The sequence below is a fragment of the Prosopis cineraria genome, unplaced genomic scaffold, assembly GCF_029017545.1.
Source record: "Prosopis cineraria cultivar Desert tree isolate PC_DT_omini unplaced genomic scaffold, ASM2901754v1 PC2, whole genome shotgun sequence".
Taxonomy (NCBI): Eukaryota; Viridiplantae; Streptophyta; class Magnoliopsida; order Fabales; family Fabaceae; genus Prosopis; species Prosopis cineraria.
The window spans coordinates 1,372,552-1,391,234 of NW_026555333.1; the positions used below are offsets into that span (position 1 = coordinate 1,372,552).

The window sequence follows — 18,683 nt, forward strand, 5'->3', positions numbered from 1 at the left end:
TTCAAGTTTGACGCATATACTCAAGGCTCAGGGCCAGGCCCGTAAGCCTTTTTTTAAAAAAATAAAAAAATTAAAATAAAATTAAACATTATAAATAAATTAAAATATTTTAAAATTAAAAAAATTAAAATCATCATAATTTTTTAGAAATTAAATAACATACATTAGAAGTCTAGTAATAAAATTTGAATCTTCATTTAAAAAATAGTTCATTTTTTTTATAAATATACAAACATAATAATTATAAAAAATAAAAAATATCATAAATTTTATACTATACACTGATATTTATTAAATTATATTAAATTAATTTTAGAATAAATTAAAATTAATAATAATATAATGTATGTAGGATTAGGTGAGCAGGTCATTGATTTCAAACACGTGTTTTACTAAAAAAAATAATAATAAAAATAATATAACAGGGCTTGAAGGGCAGCCCAGGTCCGAGCCCTATTTTACAGGGCTTATCAGGGCCAAGTCCTCAAGCCCGATTACTTTAAAAAAATTATTTTTAAAGCCCGAACCCTTATTTAAATAGGGCTTTCAGGCCCGGCCCTCCAGGCTCGGCTCTATACTTGATATTGAAATTAGCAATTGAAGTCTATAACGGCCTCTTGCAATTCTAGACCCTTTGGGTATTAATCTAACTTCACGTTGGCGATCTCGGGCTTTCCAAATTGATAGTGGGAACATATAATTAAGCTGACTGGGACTCTGTCATTAAGTGGATGTGAAGATGGGTGTTAGGGCTATAATCACGAAAGAAAAAGAAACAGAAGTAGGAATCATGAAATCAATGAAACTGATCGAAGAAGAGAGAAAAAGAAAAGTTAAGCTTCTATACCGGTAGAACCACCTCCGCATCTACGCATGCATCTACTAATTATATAAATGAGTGAGAGATAAATGAATTTTAATTTTAATAAATATAAAATGAGGCTTATAAAAGAAAGGAAAACAAAAACAGAGGGAAAACAATTACGGGGAGGTGGGAGTCTAAGAGGGGAGGAGGCTAGATTGGTATTAGTTTGCATGGATGCAGTGGCTACACCAACCACGTGAACCTCCCCTGCCTGTGGCCCCCACACAGATCCTCCGTATCTGTACCCCACCTTACGAACCCAACCTCTTCTCAGGTTCTCATCACTCCCGGGGCGCAATGTTGCTCTCCTCATCTTGGATGCTGTCAAAGTGTCAATCCTCGAATCATCTGCCCTCTCCATGTAATTAATAAATGTCTTGCCCTTCAAAGTTCAAATATAATAAAATATTAAAATCAGAAACAGGGTGCCCGTCTCTTCTCACGTGCCTACGAGACCCTCCTTTACTCTGCGTGTCCTATAAATAGCGAACCTGCGTCATATATCCTGGACATGCCAGAGACACGCAGTGTAATGACTCAGACTCCCACTGATTCTCCTCAGTTTCACTCCCCTCTTTGCAAAAAAAGCCAGGGCCGAGCATGGAACCGCAGACAAAACCCTGTAAAGTGCCCTAGATTCCTTCCTGGTTTTGAATTGGGAACAGCCTCCTCATTTTTTTGAAGGCAGAAACCCTATCATGAAAAAGCTGAGGGTGAGAGCAGCAGGGGGAGGGAATCTTTGTGCATGTTTGCGCATAAAATCTTTAAAGAGCAATCCAGGCTTACGTTAGCCCACGCCAACCCAAGCCGCTGCTCCAAGATTTTGTTCTCTGCGCAATTCCCGACCCTCGATCGCATCCCCCCTTTCACCGTTTCTTATTCTTCACATCCATCGCCGCCTTACGTGCCCTAACTCTCAAAAATGGCCGCGACCAAGTTCGTGCTGGCATTCGCTATATGCCGGCTAATGGCTACGGTGGGATTCACGACGGTGGCTCCCGTAGATCTCCTTCGTCTTGGAATCGAAGGACGGGTGAGCATGGAGAGGTCCGACGTGAAAAAGGCATCCGCTGATTTTGGAAAGCTGACGAGAGAGGAGCCTGTGGCCGTCATGGAGCCGGGTTCGGCGGAGGACGTGGCGCGTCTGGTGGCGGCAGCTTACGAGTCGGCGCAGGGGTTCACGGTGTCGGCGCGGGGGCACGGGCACTCGATAAACGGGCAGGCTCAGGCGAGGAAGGGAGTGGTGATAGAGATGAGCAGTAGGAAGAGAGAGGTGAGAGTGTGGAAGAAGGGAAGGTACGTGGATGTGTGGGGAGGGGAGTTGTGGATAGAGGTGTTGACGGCGACGCTGGAGTATGGACTGGCACCCAAGTCGTGGACTGACTATTTGTATCTCTCTGTGGGCGGAACCCTATCCAACGCCGGCATTAGCGGCCAGACCTTCAATCAGGGGCCTCAGATTAGCAATGTCTACGAGCTCGACGTCGTTACCGGTTAGGCTTCCCGCTTAATTACCTTCTCAACTCTCATCTTTACTTCAAATTATCAGCTATAGACGGGTGTGTTACATTATTTGTGATTGTATAAATTAGAATAGAGCACCCAAGTTATCTAAATAAAATCTCATACTCCCTCTAATCTTATTTACAGGATAGAAAGAAGAATTTTTTTTTTTATCATATTTATAAGTCATTTTATTAAGCCATGTTTGACATCATTGAATTGGCAAGGTAAAAAATAAAATAAGAGAAAGAATCTTAATTTAAGCATGTTTGGTATGTAGAGTTGCATATCTTAATTCTATCAAAAATGTTAGAATCCAATTTCATTATAATGATCATGAAATTGTTTCAATTTCTTGAATTCATTTTGTGGATCACACTACCTTCATCTTTTTTATCTACTTATGATAAGGGAAGTCTTTTTAGTTTTGAAAAAAAAGGCAATTTGGTCTTTTTTTTATTTTAAGTACATATACTAATTAAAAGGATATTAGGGTTCCATCTTCATATTAAAAATACTTTCCATCACATCAAATGGGACCTCAATTTTCATAACAAATTTTCTCATTCGCCCTTCATTAAATGTTGGAACAAAAAAATGTTTGTTAAAGTATCTATTTAATAGAGGTATAGTTGAAAATTATTAAATTTTTAGATAGAGTTAATGAGTTTTAAAATTTTACTTGATTACGGCAAAATATATTGAAAGTGATTTATAAATAGAATTAGAGTAGTATGATATTATTTATATTAAAAGTTTTACTCAATTTATATTTAACGTCATCTAAATGTTATTTTTTTAATTGAACAAACTATAAATTATATGATACACTTGGTTTACTTAAGAATTTCTAAACTAATTCATCGTGGGTACTTAAATAAAGTGACTTTTAGTTTTTATGCCATCATGTTAGTCATTATTGTACATGCCAATATATAGGGACAAGGAGAACCATTACTTAACATCATCGCACGTTATTTTGTTTCTTCTTTATTAGCTACGCTTAATTTCAAATTAAATTCTCGTAACTATACCAATCATGGTTAATAAAATCCAATTATTTCAGTTCAGGATCATTGACGAATTTGCCTTGCTTTCCCTCTCCCAATGGAACAGGTAAAGGTGAGCTGTTGACATGTTCGGAAGAGCGTAATACGGAGTTGTTTCATGCCGTTCTCGGAGGTCTTGGACAATTTGGAATCATCATGAGAGCTAGAATTGCTCTTGAACCGGCTCCTCACAGGGTACTTACATGATCACAAAATCTCTTCTGCTTTCTGTTGTTTAATTGCTAAAATTGAATTTAAAGCCTGAATTTTAATTTGCAGCCTAATTTAGCCGTGTCTTCTATCCGGCTTCTCTATAGATCATTAGCACGTCAAGCCAAAAGGTTTTTTTTATTATTATATATTTAAAATGAGAATATGAGACGACCTTCTCCCTTTATATATATAGAGAGAGATGACTATTTACAAAATGATCTGCTTCACGGAAAAACAATCACATGTTCTACGTATCTATCTTTCGAGGAACTTGTTGAATTGAAGGTGTGTTTTCGTTGTTCCTAGGAGAGTAGGAGGGACACATGACACGTGGTTTCTCGCAATTTTTTCTTTGCCTCAGACAAAACCTTAAAAAAATCGTTTTCAAGGGTTGTAGAGTGGTCTATTTGAGTAGCCCCGGATCTCTTCTAGCTGGCAAATTCTGTCGATGTGTCGCTCTCTTAATTCTTTTGAACGTCTACGTTAAATGGATTATCTTAGTTAAATTACAATACTGCTTCGAACGTATGCACAGGTTCGTTGGATACGAGTACTGTACTCCAATTTCTCGGCCTTCACCGAGGACCAAGAGTTTCTGATCTCTCTGCATGGGAGACCCGCAAAAGAGAGATTCGATTACGTGGAGGGATTTGTGATCGTGGATGAAGGACTGATCAATAACTGGAGGTCCTCTTTCTTTTCACCAAGTAACCCAGTTAAAATAGAATCCCTCAAATCTGACGAGGGTGTCTTGTACTGCCTGGAGATTACCAAAAATTACCATCAAGACAACGCAGATACTATCGATCAGGTACGCTCATTTAATACATCTAGACTTTTCCACTTTTATATTGTTCCCACTTCCCATTGTGAGACATCACTTCAAAGTGCCTCCTAAGAGTGGACACGTAATATGGCAATTTGGCATAAGGAGAGTAGGTGCCTTTTATTTTGCTCTGCTGGACTCTATTAATTTGGTAATTTTCTGTCTACTACTATGTATGCTAGTCTTCTAAATTATCACACTTGCAAGCTGTTCCTGGACAACTTGTTCCAATCAATTCAATCTAATAAAACATTTAGTTAATGGGGCTTCTTTGTCCATTTTTGTCACTTTGAAGTTAATTTGAACATTTATAAATGTTTGATCCCGGATAGAGGCACCAATAAGAATAATAGGAAAAAAAAAGGAATTATTAACTCGCATGAATTATTTGTTTAACCCGTGGAAAGTTGTTTTAAAAGATTTGTGTGAGGTTGATTAAGTATTCGATAAATCTCTGCGTCTTATCCTCTGGTATTCTAGACAGCAGAATATATAGTTTTTCATGGTTGGTTCTGTCTAAGAACTTTGGCAGAAACCACTTCCAAAAGTACTTGCATGTGTATAATTGATTGGCAAGATGCAAAAGTGATATAACCTTTTTGCGAACTTGCCTAACTCGATCTAGAATTTGCGTAACATGGCGAGATAGCCTTCTGTTGCACTGCCGAAGGAATAATAAAGACATTTCGTATTGAATACTAGAATCATCGAGCTTCAAACATTAATTTTTAATCATTCACCCTCATATATAGATGATGTTCTTTCCAGACACGACCAATTTATACAGACAAAATGAGAATAATATAAAAGACACGAGACAACATACCAGATTTTCTGAAATCTATTATCCTCGATTGAATCACAAGGGTAAGGCAAGCATTAGATTTGTTTATTGACATTCATATATAATATATATCAGTTAATACTTAAACTATGCCGCCCACTGACCTGATTATTGGCATGTTACAATTCGTATTTGTATTTCGCATACTCCCAACTAGAAACTAGATCATAAATGATTGTTATGATGGAGATCATTCTGATAAAAGCATCTGCTCACCCTGTTTTGTTTGTACACGAACGGGTGGAATTTAAAATGTTGGTTCGTTTCGGTGCGACTCATGGTTGTGGATTGGACGTAAATGCAGGAAATAGAGGGGATGTTGGAAAAGTTAGATTTCATACCAAAAACAGTGTTCACAACAGATCTGACATACGTGGAATTTCTGGACCGAGTACACACGGCGGAGGTGAAGATGAGATCCAAGGGTTTATGGGAAGTCCCGCATCCGTGGCTGAACCTTTTTGTGCCGAGATCTAGGGTGGCGGATTTCGACAAGGGCGTGTTCAAGGGCATTCTGGGAAACAAGACAAGCGGGCCCATCCTCATCTACCCTATGAACAAGAACAAGTAAGTTGGTATCGTTCATTGAGGGACGACCAAAGGCGAGTCCATTATCCGTTAGTAAAATGAACTTTTGTTGTGATTGGATGAAGGTGGGACCAGAGGAGCTCGGCGGTGACACCAGAGGAGGAGGTGTTTTACGTGGTGGCATTTCTGAGATCAGCTGTGGACAGCCAGGCGCTGCACATCCTGAGGGATCAGAACCGCCAGATTCTGAGCTTCTGCCATGATGCAAGCATCAAGGTGAAGCAGTACCTGCCGCATTACACCACCCAGGAGGAGTGGAGGGACCACTTTGGAGATAAGTGGGACCGCTTTTCTCACTTGAAGATGCAGTACGACCCCCGGCGCATCTTAGCCTCGGGCCAGCGCATCTTTAAGCCTCTCACCACCACCAGCTCCGCCTCTGACATGTAGCAGCCTCCCCCTCAGCCCCTCACCTCATTCATTCATGTGAATGCAACAGACCTTGTTCATGAGTTACTAGTTTACCTTGCATCCCAATTCCTTGTACATACGATTCTTAGTCATATATGCTAGACTGTATAACAGCTTGTTACAGACCCACAAGAAAATTTCAGGTGGAGTCTTTTTCCTTGCTTTTTCATTTTTTATTTTTTGACCTGAAGTCTTTTTCCTGGCCTTGTTCCCCTTCAGACTTGCCCATTTTCTATAATTGATCGGTGATCAATTTACAATTCGAACTTAACCTTGTAGCATGCTCGCTCTTTTATCAATATGGAGCCATCACCTTCTACATCCGTCAAAACAAGGGTCATACGATATAAACTATAACAGATTCAGCTAAGGTGACTGGAGCCTTCCCATAACAGGACAAAAAAAGCTTCTTCCTGTTTTATCACGTTTGAATGAAAACTCCATACGATGATTCCAAAGGTGCTGCTGATGCCAAAGATTTTACACCAACACTTCGACCAGAAGATAAAGCAACAATTCACTCAAAAAAAAAAAAAAAACAGATTAAGCCCCAAAGCACAATTCATCCGTTACCAAACCTGAGACACAGAGAGCTGATATCTCTAAGATTTCTAATCTAATGGAAACTAGCGTTGGACATGAAGTGTGGCCAAGCTCGATGACTACTCAACTGGAGTCAATTAATCTGTCAAACGTTAGTATGAAATTTGTGGCATGTCGCACCAACGAATACAAACAATCTTTCATGACTCAATCACAAAACTTTGTTTCTTGAGAGTCCTTGTTATTTGTGAAGCAACAGGGTCCAAGAAACATCTAGGAACCATGAAAAGTTCAAAAACTGCACCTTTCTTCAATCTAGGCAACATCAAACACACAGTTCTAGGAACCAAGTTTTTTACGCCAAGCTACGTTAGTATATATGTAGACAATATAGCCTACACACAGCACATGCCACAGCAGACAGCTACAAGGAGGTGAGCTTCGAGTCGTAAATCTTCTTAATTATTGACAGAAACCAGTGACCTAGTGCAGGTATGGTAAAGAAATGTCGAGATTAGTACGAGCTTGATCAGCAGCCACCCAGATTTTAGGGTGATCTTGGCCTATCACTGATGCGCAAATAAATGGTTTTCCGTCAGCGCGATACCTTAATTGTATGGACTCGTTTTCAAGATAGGATTAGCAATAATCCATTGCAGGCCCTACGGATATTATTAATCAATCCGTTCTGAAGAAAAATGAAAGCATGATGATTCAATTAGGGCAAAACAATATTAAGCATAGTTGAATGCCAAGGAGTTCGTCGTTAATTAGTACAGCAAGTAATACTGGTACCGTTGCATCAGCATAAAGCATTCACGAATTTTTCATAGGAAAAACGCTTACTTCATACACGAAACGTAACGTAGTATCCTACGTTCCAACTGTTTCCAGAAGCCAGGTCCACAGTATAGTTATGTCAATTTCTATACACCAGGGGGTACAGTGCAGCAGAGGCGCCTAAACTAAAAGAAATAAAACTGTGGAACGAGAAGAAGAAATTAAGGAAGGAAGGAAAATAGATCTACAAATTGATCGTGACGAGCATTAATTGGTTGAGTTTAATTAGGATGCTGAGCTAGGTATGGAAAAGAGGACAAAGTTTTTCAATTCATACACCTTTTTTCTGTTTTAAAGAAAAAAGAGGCTAGGAGAAGCAATAAAAAGAAGCAAGCCAAAAGCATGCATCTAATAAACGTGACGCGAACACATGAACGGCAAGTTCCACTTGTGGTTGAGGGAGGTGGGTAGAAAATTTAGAAAAAGCTCATCTCAGCTACTATATGAATCCTGTCGGCAACCAGAGAAAAGGAGCACGGAAATATTTTATCCATAAAAAATGACCAAGCAATCGCCCTGTCTGGCCAGATGCTTAAGAAAATCAATTTCAGGTTGCTACGTCTTATCAGTGTACAGAAACCCTTAGCTCCGTTGACTTCAATTGTCCATCTCGACCAGAATAATGATAATATTAAAAGCCATATATATCAGCCATACAATTCATAAATTTGAAAAAGAGAAAAAACAAAAAAGAAGGGTAGGGGATAAGTGACCTGTGGGTGGGGCAATATGCCGCCCAACAGTGCAAGCTCTTTTTGAAGCCGATTGCCGGAGATATTTGCAGCATATATAAAACCTTCCGCGAAGAAGCAGAGGAGCGAGTCAGGGCTTCCAAAATTTAGCAGAAGGGAGGTAATTTCTATGTCTTCTTCGTACATGAAACATATACAGAAAATCCAAGCCGTCCCACAAATTCACAAAATTACAGTTTGGTAAAGGGGACAAGCAATCAACAACGAGAGTGGGGAAATTGGATGCATACAAGTTAAAAAGAAGACGCGGAAATGTTATATGATCTCTGTGTTTGAAAATGCCTGATCAGACAAAATTTCAACCTATATCATTCTTATTATTTAGATTTGTTATTGGAGAATTTTCACGTAATGAAATAATAATTAAATGATTTTGGAAGAGAACCACCCGAATGCAAAGTCATGGGTCAAGGAATCGTATGCCAACGGCAATTGGCACAAAAGAAGGCATTTAAGAGATGGGAAAATATTAATATTAATATTATTCCCATAAGACGATGACAAGGAAGATAACAGTTTCGCCAATGGAATTTTTATTTGTATGAGTAAAGAGCATGCCTGTTCAATCTTGACTATTCAGAATACAGGTCTTAAAATAAGGTGCTTGAATGTGTTTCCCAAAAGTCTTTCGCCTACATTCTCCACCTATTCTGCATTTAATTTGCCCCAGTCTCCCCTTTCTATGAATATAAAAATAAGAAATAAACAAAGAGCAACGCACGGTCCAAGCAAGCAAATCACCAACATAAGCGCGTGCCTGGTAATGGAAATGGCGGGTTGTACTGTAGTAATAAAAAGCCAAGAAGCATACACGTCGACGTGTGAACCTGTCACTTTCACCAACTGCGAATTTCGAATCAGCCAGCCCTGATTTTTTTTTTTCTTTTAATTCGTTGTAAAAAAAAAAAAAAAAAGGGAAACCAAACAGGCTCGGATATGCTGGTGAGAGGAAGAGAGAGAGAGAGATGGATTAGGATGCCTTTAAGAGGAGGTTTAAAGGGAGGGTTACAGGTTACAGGTCTACCAACTGGTGGTTAGGGTTTGAACCCTATCAAGCAAACAACCACCTCATCCTCTCTTCCTGACCTCCACCATCCAATCCCTACGACGGCTGCTTCTTCCGCTTCTTCTTCTCAAGCTTTCTAGCGACTTTTGCCTGGCGTTTGTCACACGTGAGAAACCTGATATTGATACTGATTGACGCATAAATTTAGCAATTATTTATTCCTTTTTGGCTAAAAAAGAAGGAAAAAAATAATGAATTGTGTGTCCAATAAAATAAAAGTAGTTGGTATGGGGGAAAGTGAGCAATTTCTTTTCTTTTTTGCCCAAAGAAAGTTATTGTGTTTTATATATCGGTATTTTTTAACTGGTTGGTGCCTTTGTTCCAATGATAAGGAGGTCCGTCCTTGTTTGAATCAAATATAATCTCTTGGGATTGCCATTTGTCTCCGGTTGGGCAGGAACATGAACCCCATGGATTGTCTCTCCGGGACTTGTCTAATGTTTCTGCTCTGATCCTCTTCCCTGATTTGCTTCCCACTACAACCCCATCGCTCCTTTTGATTGCCAGTCCTCCTTTCCTTCCTTTCAGGTATTTCACTTATCTTTTTTTTTTTAATCTCTGTTTGATCTTAACAATGATATCCCCGAACAGAAAAGCAAACTTCTTTTGTCGTCGTTGTTATCATGGTGCGCTTTTGTTAGTGGCCGTGGATGATGCTGCTATTAGAGTTTATGATTTTGATGAGTGATTGCAGAAATCAGAATGGACTCGTTACTGTGGAGTGGGGATGGGAGAGTAATTCGAATTACAGTATCATGAGTGTGGAACTTTCCTTTTTGGACTTGCTGCATAGTTGATTGATTGATTGACAATTTTTTTTAAAAAAAAACAGATCCTGTTTCATGTTTTGAATTCATGATGAGAGGGCACGAGAAGGAGCTCTGTATTCTGGTATAGGGTTCTTGCACGCTAAAGGTTGAAATTTGAAATCTTTGTTACACTTTTCGTTCAAGATATGCTTCATTTTTGGGATGGTTCATTTACTCCGTGTCGGTATTTACCAGACTTCCGGTCAATTCACTTCATCAAAATTCCTGCTACCTATATTTTGTCCACCTTGCGAGTGTTTGCTGAAGCAAAATACTTCCTGCCAATCTAAATCCATTTTTACAGAGCAAGCTATTATTCATCATATAATAATTATAAAAACTCCCCCTCATCCCTTTTTTGCTTGCCGTCTAGTTTCAAGCCACTCATTGATCAGCATACACCCTCAGGAGTCAGGAAGATGATACTCAAACAGGGTTTCGAACGAGGATTTACTGTTTTCTTCTTTTGTTTCTTTGCTTTGGCTGGTTATTGTTCCCTATAGCTTTTGCCTGTTTTCTTGTTCAATTATCTGGTTGAATGAAGTTTCCATTGAAAAAAAAAAAAAAAAAAAAAAAAGAAAACTGAAAATCGCCGTTGGTCAAAAACTGCAAATTTTGTAGCCTTGCAGAGTAACATACTGAGAAAAGTGAGAAGTAATCCCCGAGGAATGTAAACTGGGGTGTAGGCAATATTTTAATCAAGCGCTTGATTGAACATTTGAAGGGAGAAATAGACTGTTTCGGCACTTCTACTCCTGAGGCCACCTTTGTCGGGAGAAAAATCCGAGAACCATGCATAGCACACCCAATGGACCTAATAGGCATGGCAACAGATCTCCAGTTCCTCGTGCCGTGTAAACCAGTGTTGCTTAGCTCACTAGCTGATGATTCAACTTAAATCAAAATTCCGTTGTGTTGTGTAGTATTAATTGACGCTGGATTCAGCATAAAGACAAGGTCAATATCGCTGTGAAAAGTGAAAACTAAAGGCAGAGTATAATATGTTGATTTCCTGCATTAAATGCTATCAGAATTTGTGTTACGTCTATGTCTCTGACATATATGGTTGTGTTTTTGATTTAGACAACACACTTTACTTTTTACCCTGGGCTTTACGTGTTTCGTTGTTCTTTTGGTTCCATCGAAAACTTTTCTAAAAAAATTCTATCTAATTGATTCAGGAAAGTATAACGAACTGTCGATGATGAATCGGGAAATCTGTCTCTAATTTGTAATCGCAACCTCTTGCTGCCAATGTCATGATGTACTCGAACCAAGCTTTTTCTTCTGGGTCCTACGCGGAGATGTTGTCTGGCAATTCTTTTTTACCTCATAACTTCACTGAAACTGTAGGAGGCCAAAACGAGGTGAAGTTCATCACAGCCATAGGTGACACTGTGGCCATGCAATCCATTGACGGGCATCCCAACACTGCCACAGGCGATTCATCTGTCAACGCTTTCACAAGGACGTCATTGGGGCTCGTTGACAGTGAACAGAACATACAGAGCCAGGGCTTATCTCTTAGCCTTGGCACACTCATGCCCGTCCCTCCCTTCCAATACCACTATCCCTCCTCCGGCTTTTCGTCGCTGATGATTCCAAATCTCCCAAACGTTAAAGGCACTGTTTCTTTTAAAGACGATGAGGCAGGTGCTGAATGCATGGCACCTGTATCTTCTGGAGGCTTTGACAACTCCATCCAAAAGGAGGCTCTGTACAATCCACACTCCTCACTCTACCACAAGGAAGCCCCCCATGATCCGTCGTGTCTGCATGGTTCACAAGGTTTTCCAAACGCTGCCTTAAACTCCCAATACCTTAAAGCAGCTCAGGAATTGCTTGATGAAATAGTCAGTGTCAGGAAGGCTTTAAAGCAGCCTGGACTGGAGAAGCAAAAAGGTTCCCTTGACATCGCATTAGATGGCTCCAAAGAGTCCGAGGAAAAGTCTCCCAGTCAGTCTATGCTGATGCATCCGGACCCTAATGCTTCATCTGCCAATGCGTCATGCGAATTGTCACCCGCAGAACGGCAGAGTTTGCTGGATAAGAAGGCTAAGCTTTTGTCCATGTTAGATGAGGTATATCTCCAAACTCCATTACAATTGTGTCAAATGGTTTGTTTTGTTCTATACATACTTGTTTTGGATACGTTGTCTCTAAATTGAAGATTAAATCTCTGTATAGCTATGATGATACTCGGTTTATTGAGATTACAATTGCATTAATCAGTTATAGGAGCAGGTTTGGATTGATTAAAGCAGGCTAAGATGTGATATCAGATGGAGAAAGCACACTTATTTGTGAAACTGTCTCTCAACATCTGATGTTGAGCAATGCAATTTTGTCCCTTGGCGCCACTAGTGTTTTCTACAATATGCTAAAATATTAAAGAACAACTAACCCTTTTGTTGCGGTGACTACAGGTAGATAAAAGATACCGGCAGTACTGCCATCAGATGCAAATGGTGGTGTCATCTTTTGATATGGTTGCTGGTTGTGGGGCGGCTGAACCATATACTGCACTTGCTTTACGAACAATTTCTCGTCATTTTCGCTGTTTGCGTGATGCTATTAGCGGCCAAATTCAAGTGACTCAGAGGAGCCTTGGAGAACAAGAGGGGATACCTCGTCTCCGCTATGTTGATCAGCAGCTACGGCAGCAAAAAGCCCTTCAGCAGCTTGGCGTGATGAGACAAGCTTGGAGGCCGCAGAGGGGACTTCCTGAAAGCTCTGTTTCCATACTCCGCGCTTGGCTTTTTGAGCATTTCCTTCATCCGTATGTTCCACACTGCTTTATTTGCCCCGTTAGTGGTATTTTACCTCTTCATTAACTCATAATTCTTTTCCATCTTCTATCCGTCACCAGTTACCCAAAGGACTCCGAGAAAATTATGCTGGCAAGGCAAACAGGCTTGACCAGGAACCAGGTTCATACCTGAAGTTTTAAAATTCGAAATTTTAGTTTCTGACTGAGCTTCAATGGTAAGTAATTGATTGATTATTGTAGCTATAGTAGTTGCTGATATTTAAATTTAATTCATTTTAGGTGGCGAACTGGTTCATCAATGCAAGGGTGCGTCTTTGGAAACCAATGGTTGAAGAAATGTACAAAGAAGAGTTTGGTGATTCTGAGATGACAAGCTGCAATCTCTCATCTGAAAGTACTCCCCAGGCTCCAAGAGATAATAAAGGGGAAGAGTCGCAGGACAATGTAAAAGCTGCCAATAATGTGCAACGGGGGCAGCTTCATGAGTTTAAGTTAGACCATGGCTCCGCTACAGGATTTGACAATGCCCATGGAGGAGCTATCATGCATTCTGGAATTATGAAACTGCAGCAGGGTGATCAAAGGCCTAACATGAACAATACCCTTTACTCGACCGGACCTATGCCAGCCAACCACAATGGTGATGGTTGCCTAATGCCTTCTGCTCCGGCCTCATACGATTTTTCAGAGTTGGGTAGTTTTCCGGTGGGTGGCCATGTGTCTCTTGCTTTAGAGTTGCGCAACTGTGAAACTGAGGAATTCTCCGGTTCTGATAATCGTTTCAACAAACAACGTCATCAGACATTAGATTCTTCCCCAGAAGATAATTTGATTGATTATCATTTCACGGATTCGGGAAAGCAACAAAACAGGTTTAGTAATCCACATCTATTGCATGAGTTTGTCGTCTAAGACCCGCATGCCCATGAAGCTTCACGGAGGAAACGAAGTTGATGTTTTGAGGGAACTCTGAGAAGGTGTATAATTAGTAGACAGAGGAAGCTTATATTGTTTACTCTGGTGCTCATCCATGTTGCCCCTTGTTCATAAAGTGATGATTATCACAAAAAGTACCAATATACTGGTAGATATGTGTAGATATTATTCACTTGTAATATTACAGATGATTGGTTGTAAGCGCAGGCAATTTTGTAAGGATAAGAATCACATCTCGTGCATGCATGATGTGGAATAATGGATCTTGTGGGGGAAAATGTTACGAGTACGATGTGGAAGTATTGGCTTGTTTATATAGCTTTCCGCAGCCTCTCCCATGTGGTTAATGTGCAAACCTTGTTAAAGCAGTAATGCAGAAAAGAAGGAATGGTGCCAAGAAATGTTTGCAAAATGCAGTTTTAGAGGTAATATTTGCCCCATTATATTGAATACAGAGTATGACAAATCAATCTTAGAAGTTACCCTAAATATTTAGAGGCCTCCAAAGAACAGCTCTTGGAGCCTTCCAACAAAACAAGGTGAAGTTTTGAAGGATGATCACTTGCAATAAAATTCTGAAGTACAATGGGCAAGAAGCACTCATTGCCTTCAGCTTTAGTCTTTCATTTACCATCGCCCTCCATCCTCTGTTGCCGTTCACCTTTGGTCTTCGTGAGACACATCCACCTAACTTCTTACATCCAAAGGAACCAACCTTATGAATATTTCACTCTTGTGAGAGTGAAGAGAGGAAGGATAAGTACTAATTCAAAATTATATGTACATTTTCTTCCCATCTTAAACCTCTAGATTTAAATACATGTAAATGTTCATGATTTCTAGTTTTTTCTTATTTACATTTCAAGTTATAGCAAGTACTTGAGGGAGTGTTGAAGGGCATTTAATTCTCATCACTGTTATTGTTACTTCGAGCTTCTTTAGCTCAAGACAAATAGTCAAGCTAAGTCAGAATGCATTGTTATCATTGTGCATAGATCTCACAACTATTCTACATTGGTAGATAACGAAGAAAATGATAAGTCTCTAATAAAAGGACAATCTTGCTTCTTAAAAATTGTTTAGGGAGATATCATCTTGTCCTTGGATATAAAATATCCAACGCTCCTAAAAAAAATTAAGAGAAAAAAATAATATTTAGCCAAAAAAATAGTATATGTTGTGAAATCTATATTAAGCTAACATTTGAAGGAGGAAAAAAAAAGCACGCTAAGATGTGTGCTGGCATAGATTATAAAGAATATATTTTATTTGTCAAAATTTGTATTCCCTCCGTTAAAATTACAAGATTTCTTTTTTGAGTTTAGCTGTTAAAATATATAAAATATTTTTAGTTTTTTAATATATAATTAATAATTTTTTAAAAAAATATTATTAATAAATAAACTACTTAATCATTCATTTTTTAAGTGAGATGTCCTATTAAACAAAGGCAAATATAAAAAAAGTCTCAATTTAAAGATAATTAACTAATTTATCCATAGGTATAATTTGAGTATTATATTTTTAATAAGAGGGAATATATCTATATCTATAATCTATAGTAAATACAATCAATAGGTACTCTGGATTTATAGTACGCATCTAACTTTTTTAAAATTTTACTTTGTTAAGTCATTGGATGGGTGTCGTAGATCATTAGTACCCACATGACTTTTTTTTTTATTTGTTAATCTCTTTTTAATATGATATAGTAGAAAAGGTAAAGAATAATGTGGGCCTTATAATAAAGGTACATGTGGGACATACAAAAAATAAATCATTAATATAAAACTTATAATTAAAAATGAATAAAATATTCTGACCTTTTCTTCATTTTGTCTTAATTAGTGATACTTCTTTTATATTTTTTGAAATATATGTGAACATTTTTTTGTATAAATAATTATAAAATACAAGCATTTTTTTTATTTTTAAGATTTTATTTTCATCTACCTGATCATTAGTTGACCATTAAGTTAATATGTTGAATTAAAATAATTTTAATAATTTAAAATAGTTAAACCAGCTTATATAAACTCAAAAGTTAAAGGTATTAAGAGTCAAGCTTAACTATAAACTTTTTATATGTTTAAATATTTTAAACTCGATATGAATTGAGTCTTTAAGGGGAATGTAGACAATGTGAGTTTTATAATAAACTTGTTTTTTAAAAAATTGCAGTATTGTGGTTTAAAAAAGTGGTGTGTATAACCTACCTTTAAAAAATGTGAATGAGGGTCTATATTTATAAAATATAAAAATTTAAATAAGGTGTAAAAAATAATAAAATTGTTATATTTTGAGAGATCATATAGGATTTATAGTAAAAATTGATGATAAATATAAGATTCTTAGTGAAAATAATAGGTGTTAGATATGCAAAAAAATTACTAATGATAAAAAAAGTGGGTGTGAGACTGATTTTAATTAATAAAATTAAATTAGTAATTATTTAAAAAATATTTTTTAGAATTAGTTAATGGATAATTTTGTCAAAAAAATAAACATAGTTGTGGGTCTCGGTATAAAAGTGGATGTGTGATCTATCACGTATAAAACATGTTTTTGTTTATACTATTCAAATGCATAAGGTATAAAAATGTATTATTCTATTATTTATATGTAAAAATTGATTATGGTTTTAAAACTTATAAAAAACATTGATATAGTTATGTGCTTCAAGTTTGAGCCAAAAAAAAATTATAGGCTTTAAGTTAACTATATAATATTAATGAATTTATCTTGTATTGCACACCTAATCTTTTTCTTAATAACCATTGTATTATTTGTAATACTTGTACATAGAGTTGATAAATGATATTAGAATATGGATTATATTATTTGCTTGATTTACAAACATTATAATTACGATTTATAAATAATATTACGACATAAATTATAGTACCATTCATTATAGTATATGCTTTATTTTTTTTAAAAGTGATACATGGGGAACACATTTTGAAAAAGAATGAGCTAGATTATATTTTAAATTGTAGGAGGTGAGAAATTTGAAAAAATATTGACATTTTTAAATATATATAAGAGTAGCACATTGCAAAACAAAAGTCATTCTTTATAAATATTATCATATTAAAATTTTAGTCTCACAGATATGGCTATAAGGATAAAAACAAGAAGAAGAAGTTGTTCCTTAAATTTTAATTTTACTTGTAATACATTAATTATATTAAAGTATATGTTTTGAAAACCATAATATATATATATATATATAGTTGTAGGAATCAAGGTAAAAAAAAAAGTGGGTTTGGAATCTACTGTTAAAAAATATAAGTGTGGGATCTACATTTATAAATGTTAAAAATCTAGACAAGGTATAAAAATTATTAAATTTTTTATATTTTAAAAGATAATGTAGGATTTATAATAAAAATTGAGGTGAATATAACATTCTTAATAAAAATAATAGATGTTAGATGTGCAATGAAATTTATACGGAGATGACATAGTTTATATAAAAACAATTTATATGGGGATGACATGGATTAGATAAAAATAATTGATTGTATACATATAGGGGGATGATATAGTATTCTTCTATAATTTTACTCTCCGCTTGGATGAAAAGAAAAGTAAAAAAAAAAGAAAATATTGAGAAAAAAATATTATCTCTCATATTATTTTGATGAACAAGAAAAAATAGGAACGAAAGAAAATGAGAAAATAGTATAGTGATAATAATATCCTTATAGAAAAATATATCATGTCTCACATACTTATTTTTATAAGAATAAATTAAAGGAAAATATCATATTAAAATAAATTTATCAAAATAATTTAAAATCTATTTATTTATTAAAAATATATTTTTATGTTATTATATTTTAAAACCCAATAATTTATTTAAAATATATTTTTTATTTAAAATATTAAAAGAGGATAATTAACTAAAATTAAATATGATCAATCTCTACATAACTAAGATATAGGTGAGAACATGGCAAAGTAAAAAAAATGAAGAGGTAAAGCAAAGAGATGGTTCTGCGTCAAGCATTAAAGAAGAAGTTGGAGAGAAAGTATGATGAGTCTCAATTATCATTTTTTTCCTTATTCTTTTCTTTTTTTTAATCTTTCCTTCCTCATTTAAATAGGAAAAAATTCACTTTCTTTTCAGTTTTTCTCCCACATTTTCTTCCCAACTAAACAAAACATTAGTCTCACAATTGTCAGTTGTGAATATGACTTGAGAAACAAAAAAAAGTCATTCTCTAAAATTTAATTTACACAAAATAACACATTCTAAAATAAAATAAGTTATTATTTATATTCTTAATATGTATAACGTAATAAATTTCAAAATAAAATATTCTTTATATTTTAATTTGAACAAATTAATAAATTATAAAGAAAAATGTACTTTGGAAAACAAGTAAAATATATTGGCATCTTTTTTTTAGAATTATAAATACTTCTTTTTTATTTTTAAAACCTATACTTTAGTATTATTTTTAACACTGTTAAGAATATTATGTTAAATATTTTAAAATATTTAATTTATTATTTTTATTCATAATAAAAAAATTTACATTATTAATTTACCCTTATAATCTTTTTGTCTATTCTCTCACTTTTTAATTTTACTTTAGGGATACTAAAATAATTTTTTAATATTAATATTTGTTTTGTAAACATAGTTCTCAATAAAAA

General features: G+C 36.0%; 2 protein-coding genes across 5 annotated transcripts; both read left to right on the forward strand.

The window, feature by feature from the left end:
• The first annotated feature begins 1,403 nt into the window (after positions 1-1,403).
• LOC129302220 (cytokinin dehydrogenase 5) lies at positions 1,404-6,618 on the forward strand. Its single transcript, XM_054940926.1, has 5 exons — positions 1,404-2,358; positions 3,485-3,612; positions 4,166-4,441; positions 5,605-5,867; positions 5,954-6,618. The coding sequence occupies exons 1-5, from the start codon at positions 1,788-1,790 to the stop codon at positions 6,276-6,278; spliced, it is 1,563 nt and encodes a 520-aa protein (XP_054796901.1). The 5' UTR covers positions 1,404-1,787; the 3' UTR covers positions 6,279-6,618.
• A 2,765-nt stretch (positions 6,619-9,383) lies between these two features.
• Positions 9,384-14,343, forward strand: LOC129303025 (BEL1-like homeodomain protein 7). 4 transcript variants are annotated; one of them, XM_054942017.1, is made up of 6 exons: positions 9,385-9,606; positions 9,833-10,028; positions 11,491-12,390; positions 12,736-13,088; positions 13,179-13,239; positions 13,359-14,343. In XM_054942017.1, the coding sequence occupies exons 3-6, from the start codon at positions 11,569-11,571 to the stop codon at positions 13,989-13,991; spliced, it is 1,869 nt and encodes a 622-aa protein (XP_054797992.1). In that variant the 5' UTR covers positions 9,385-9,606; positions 9,833-10,028; positions 11,491-11,568; the 3' UTR covers positions 13,992-14,343. The 4 variants fall into 4 exon arrangements, with proteins under 4 accessions (XP_054797994.1, XP_054797992.1, XP_054797993.1 ...); XM_054942019.1 differs by lacking the exon at positions 9,833-10,028 and having other exon boundaries at positions 9,384-9,606; XM_054942018.1 differs by lacking the exon at positions 9,385-9,606 and having other exon boundaries at positions 9,657-10,028; positions 11,496-12,390.
• The last annotated feature ends 4,340 nt before the right edge of the window (positions 14,344-18,683 follow it).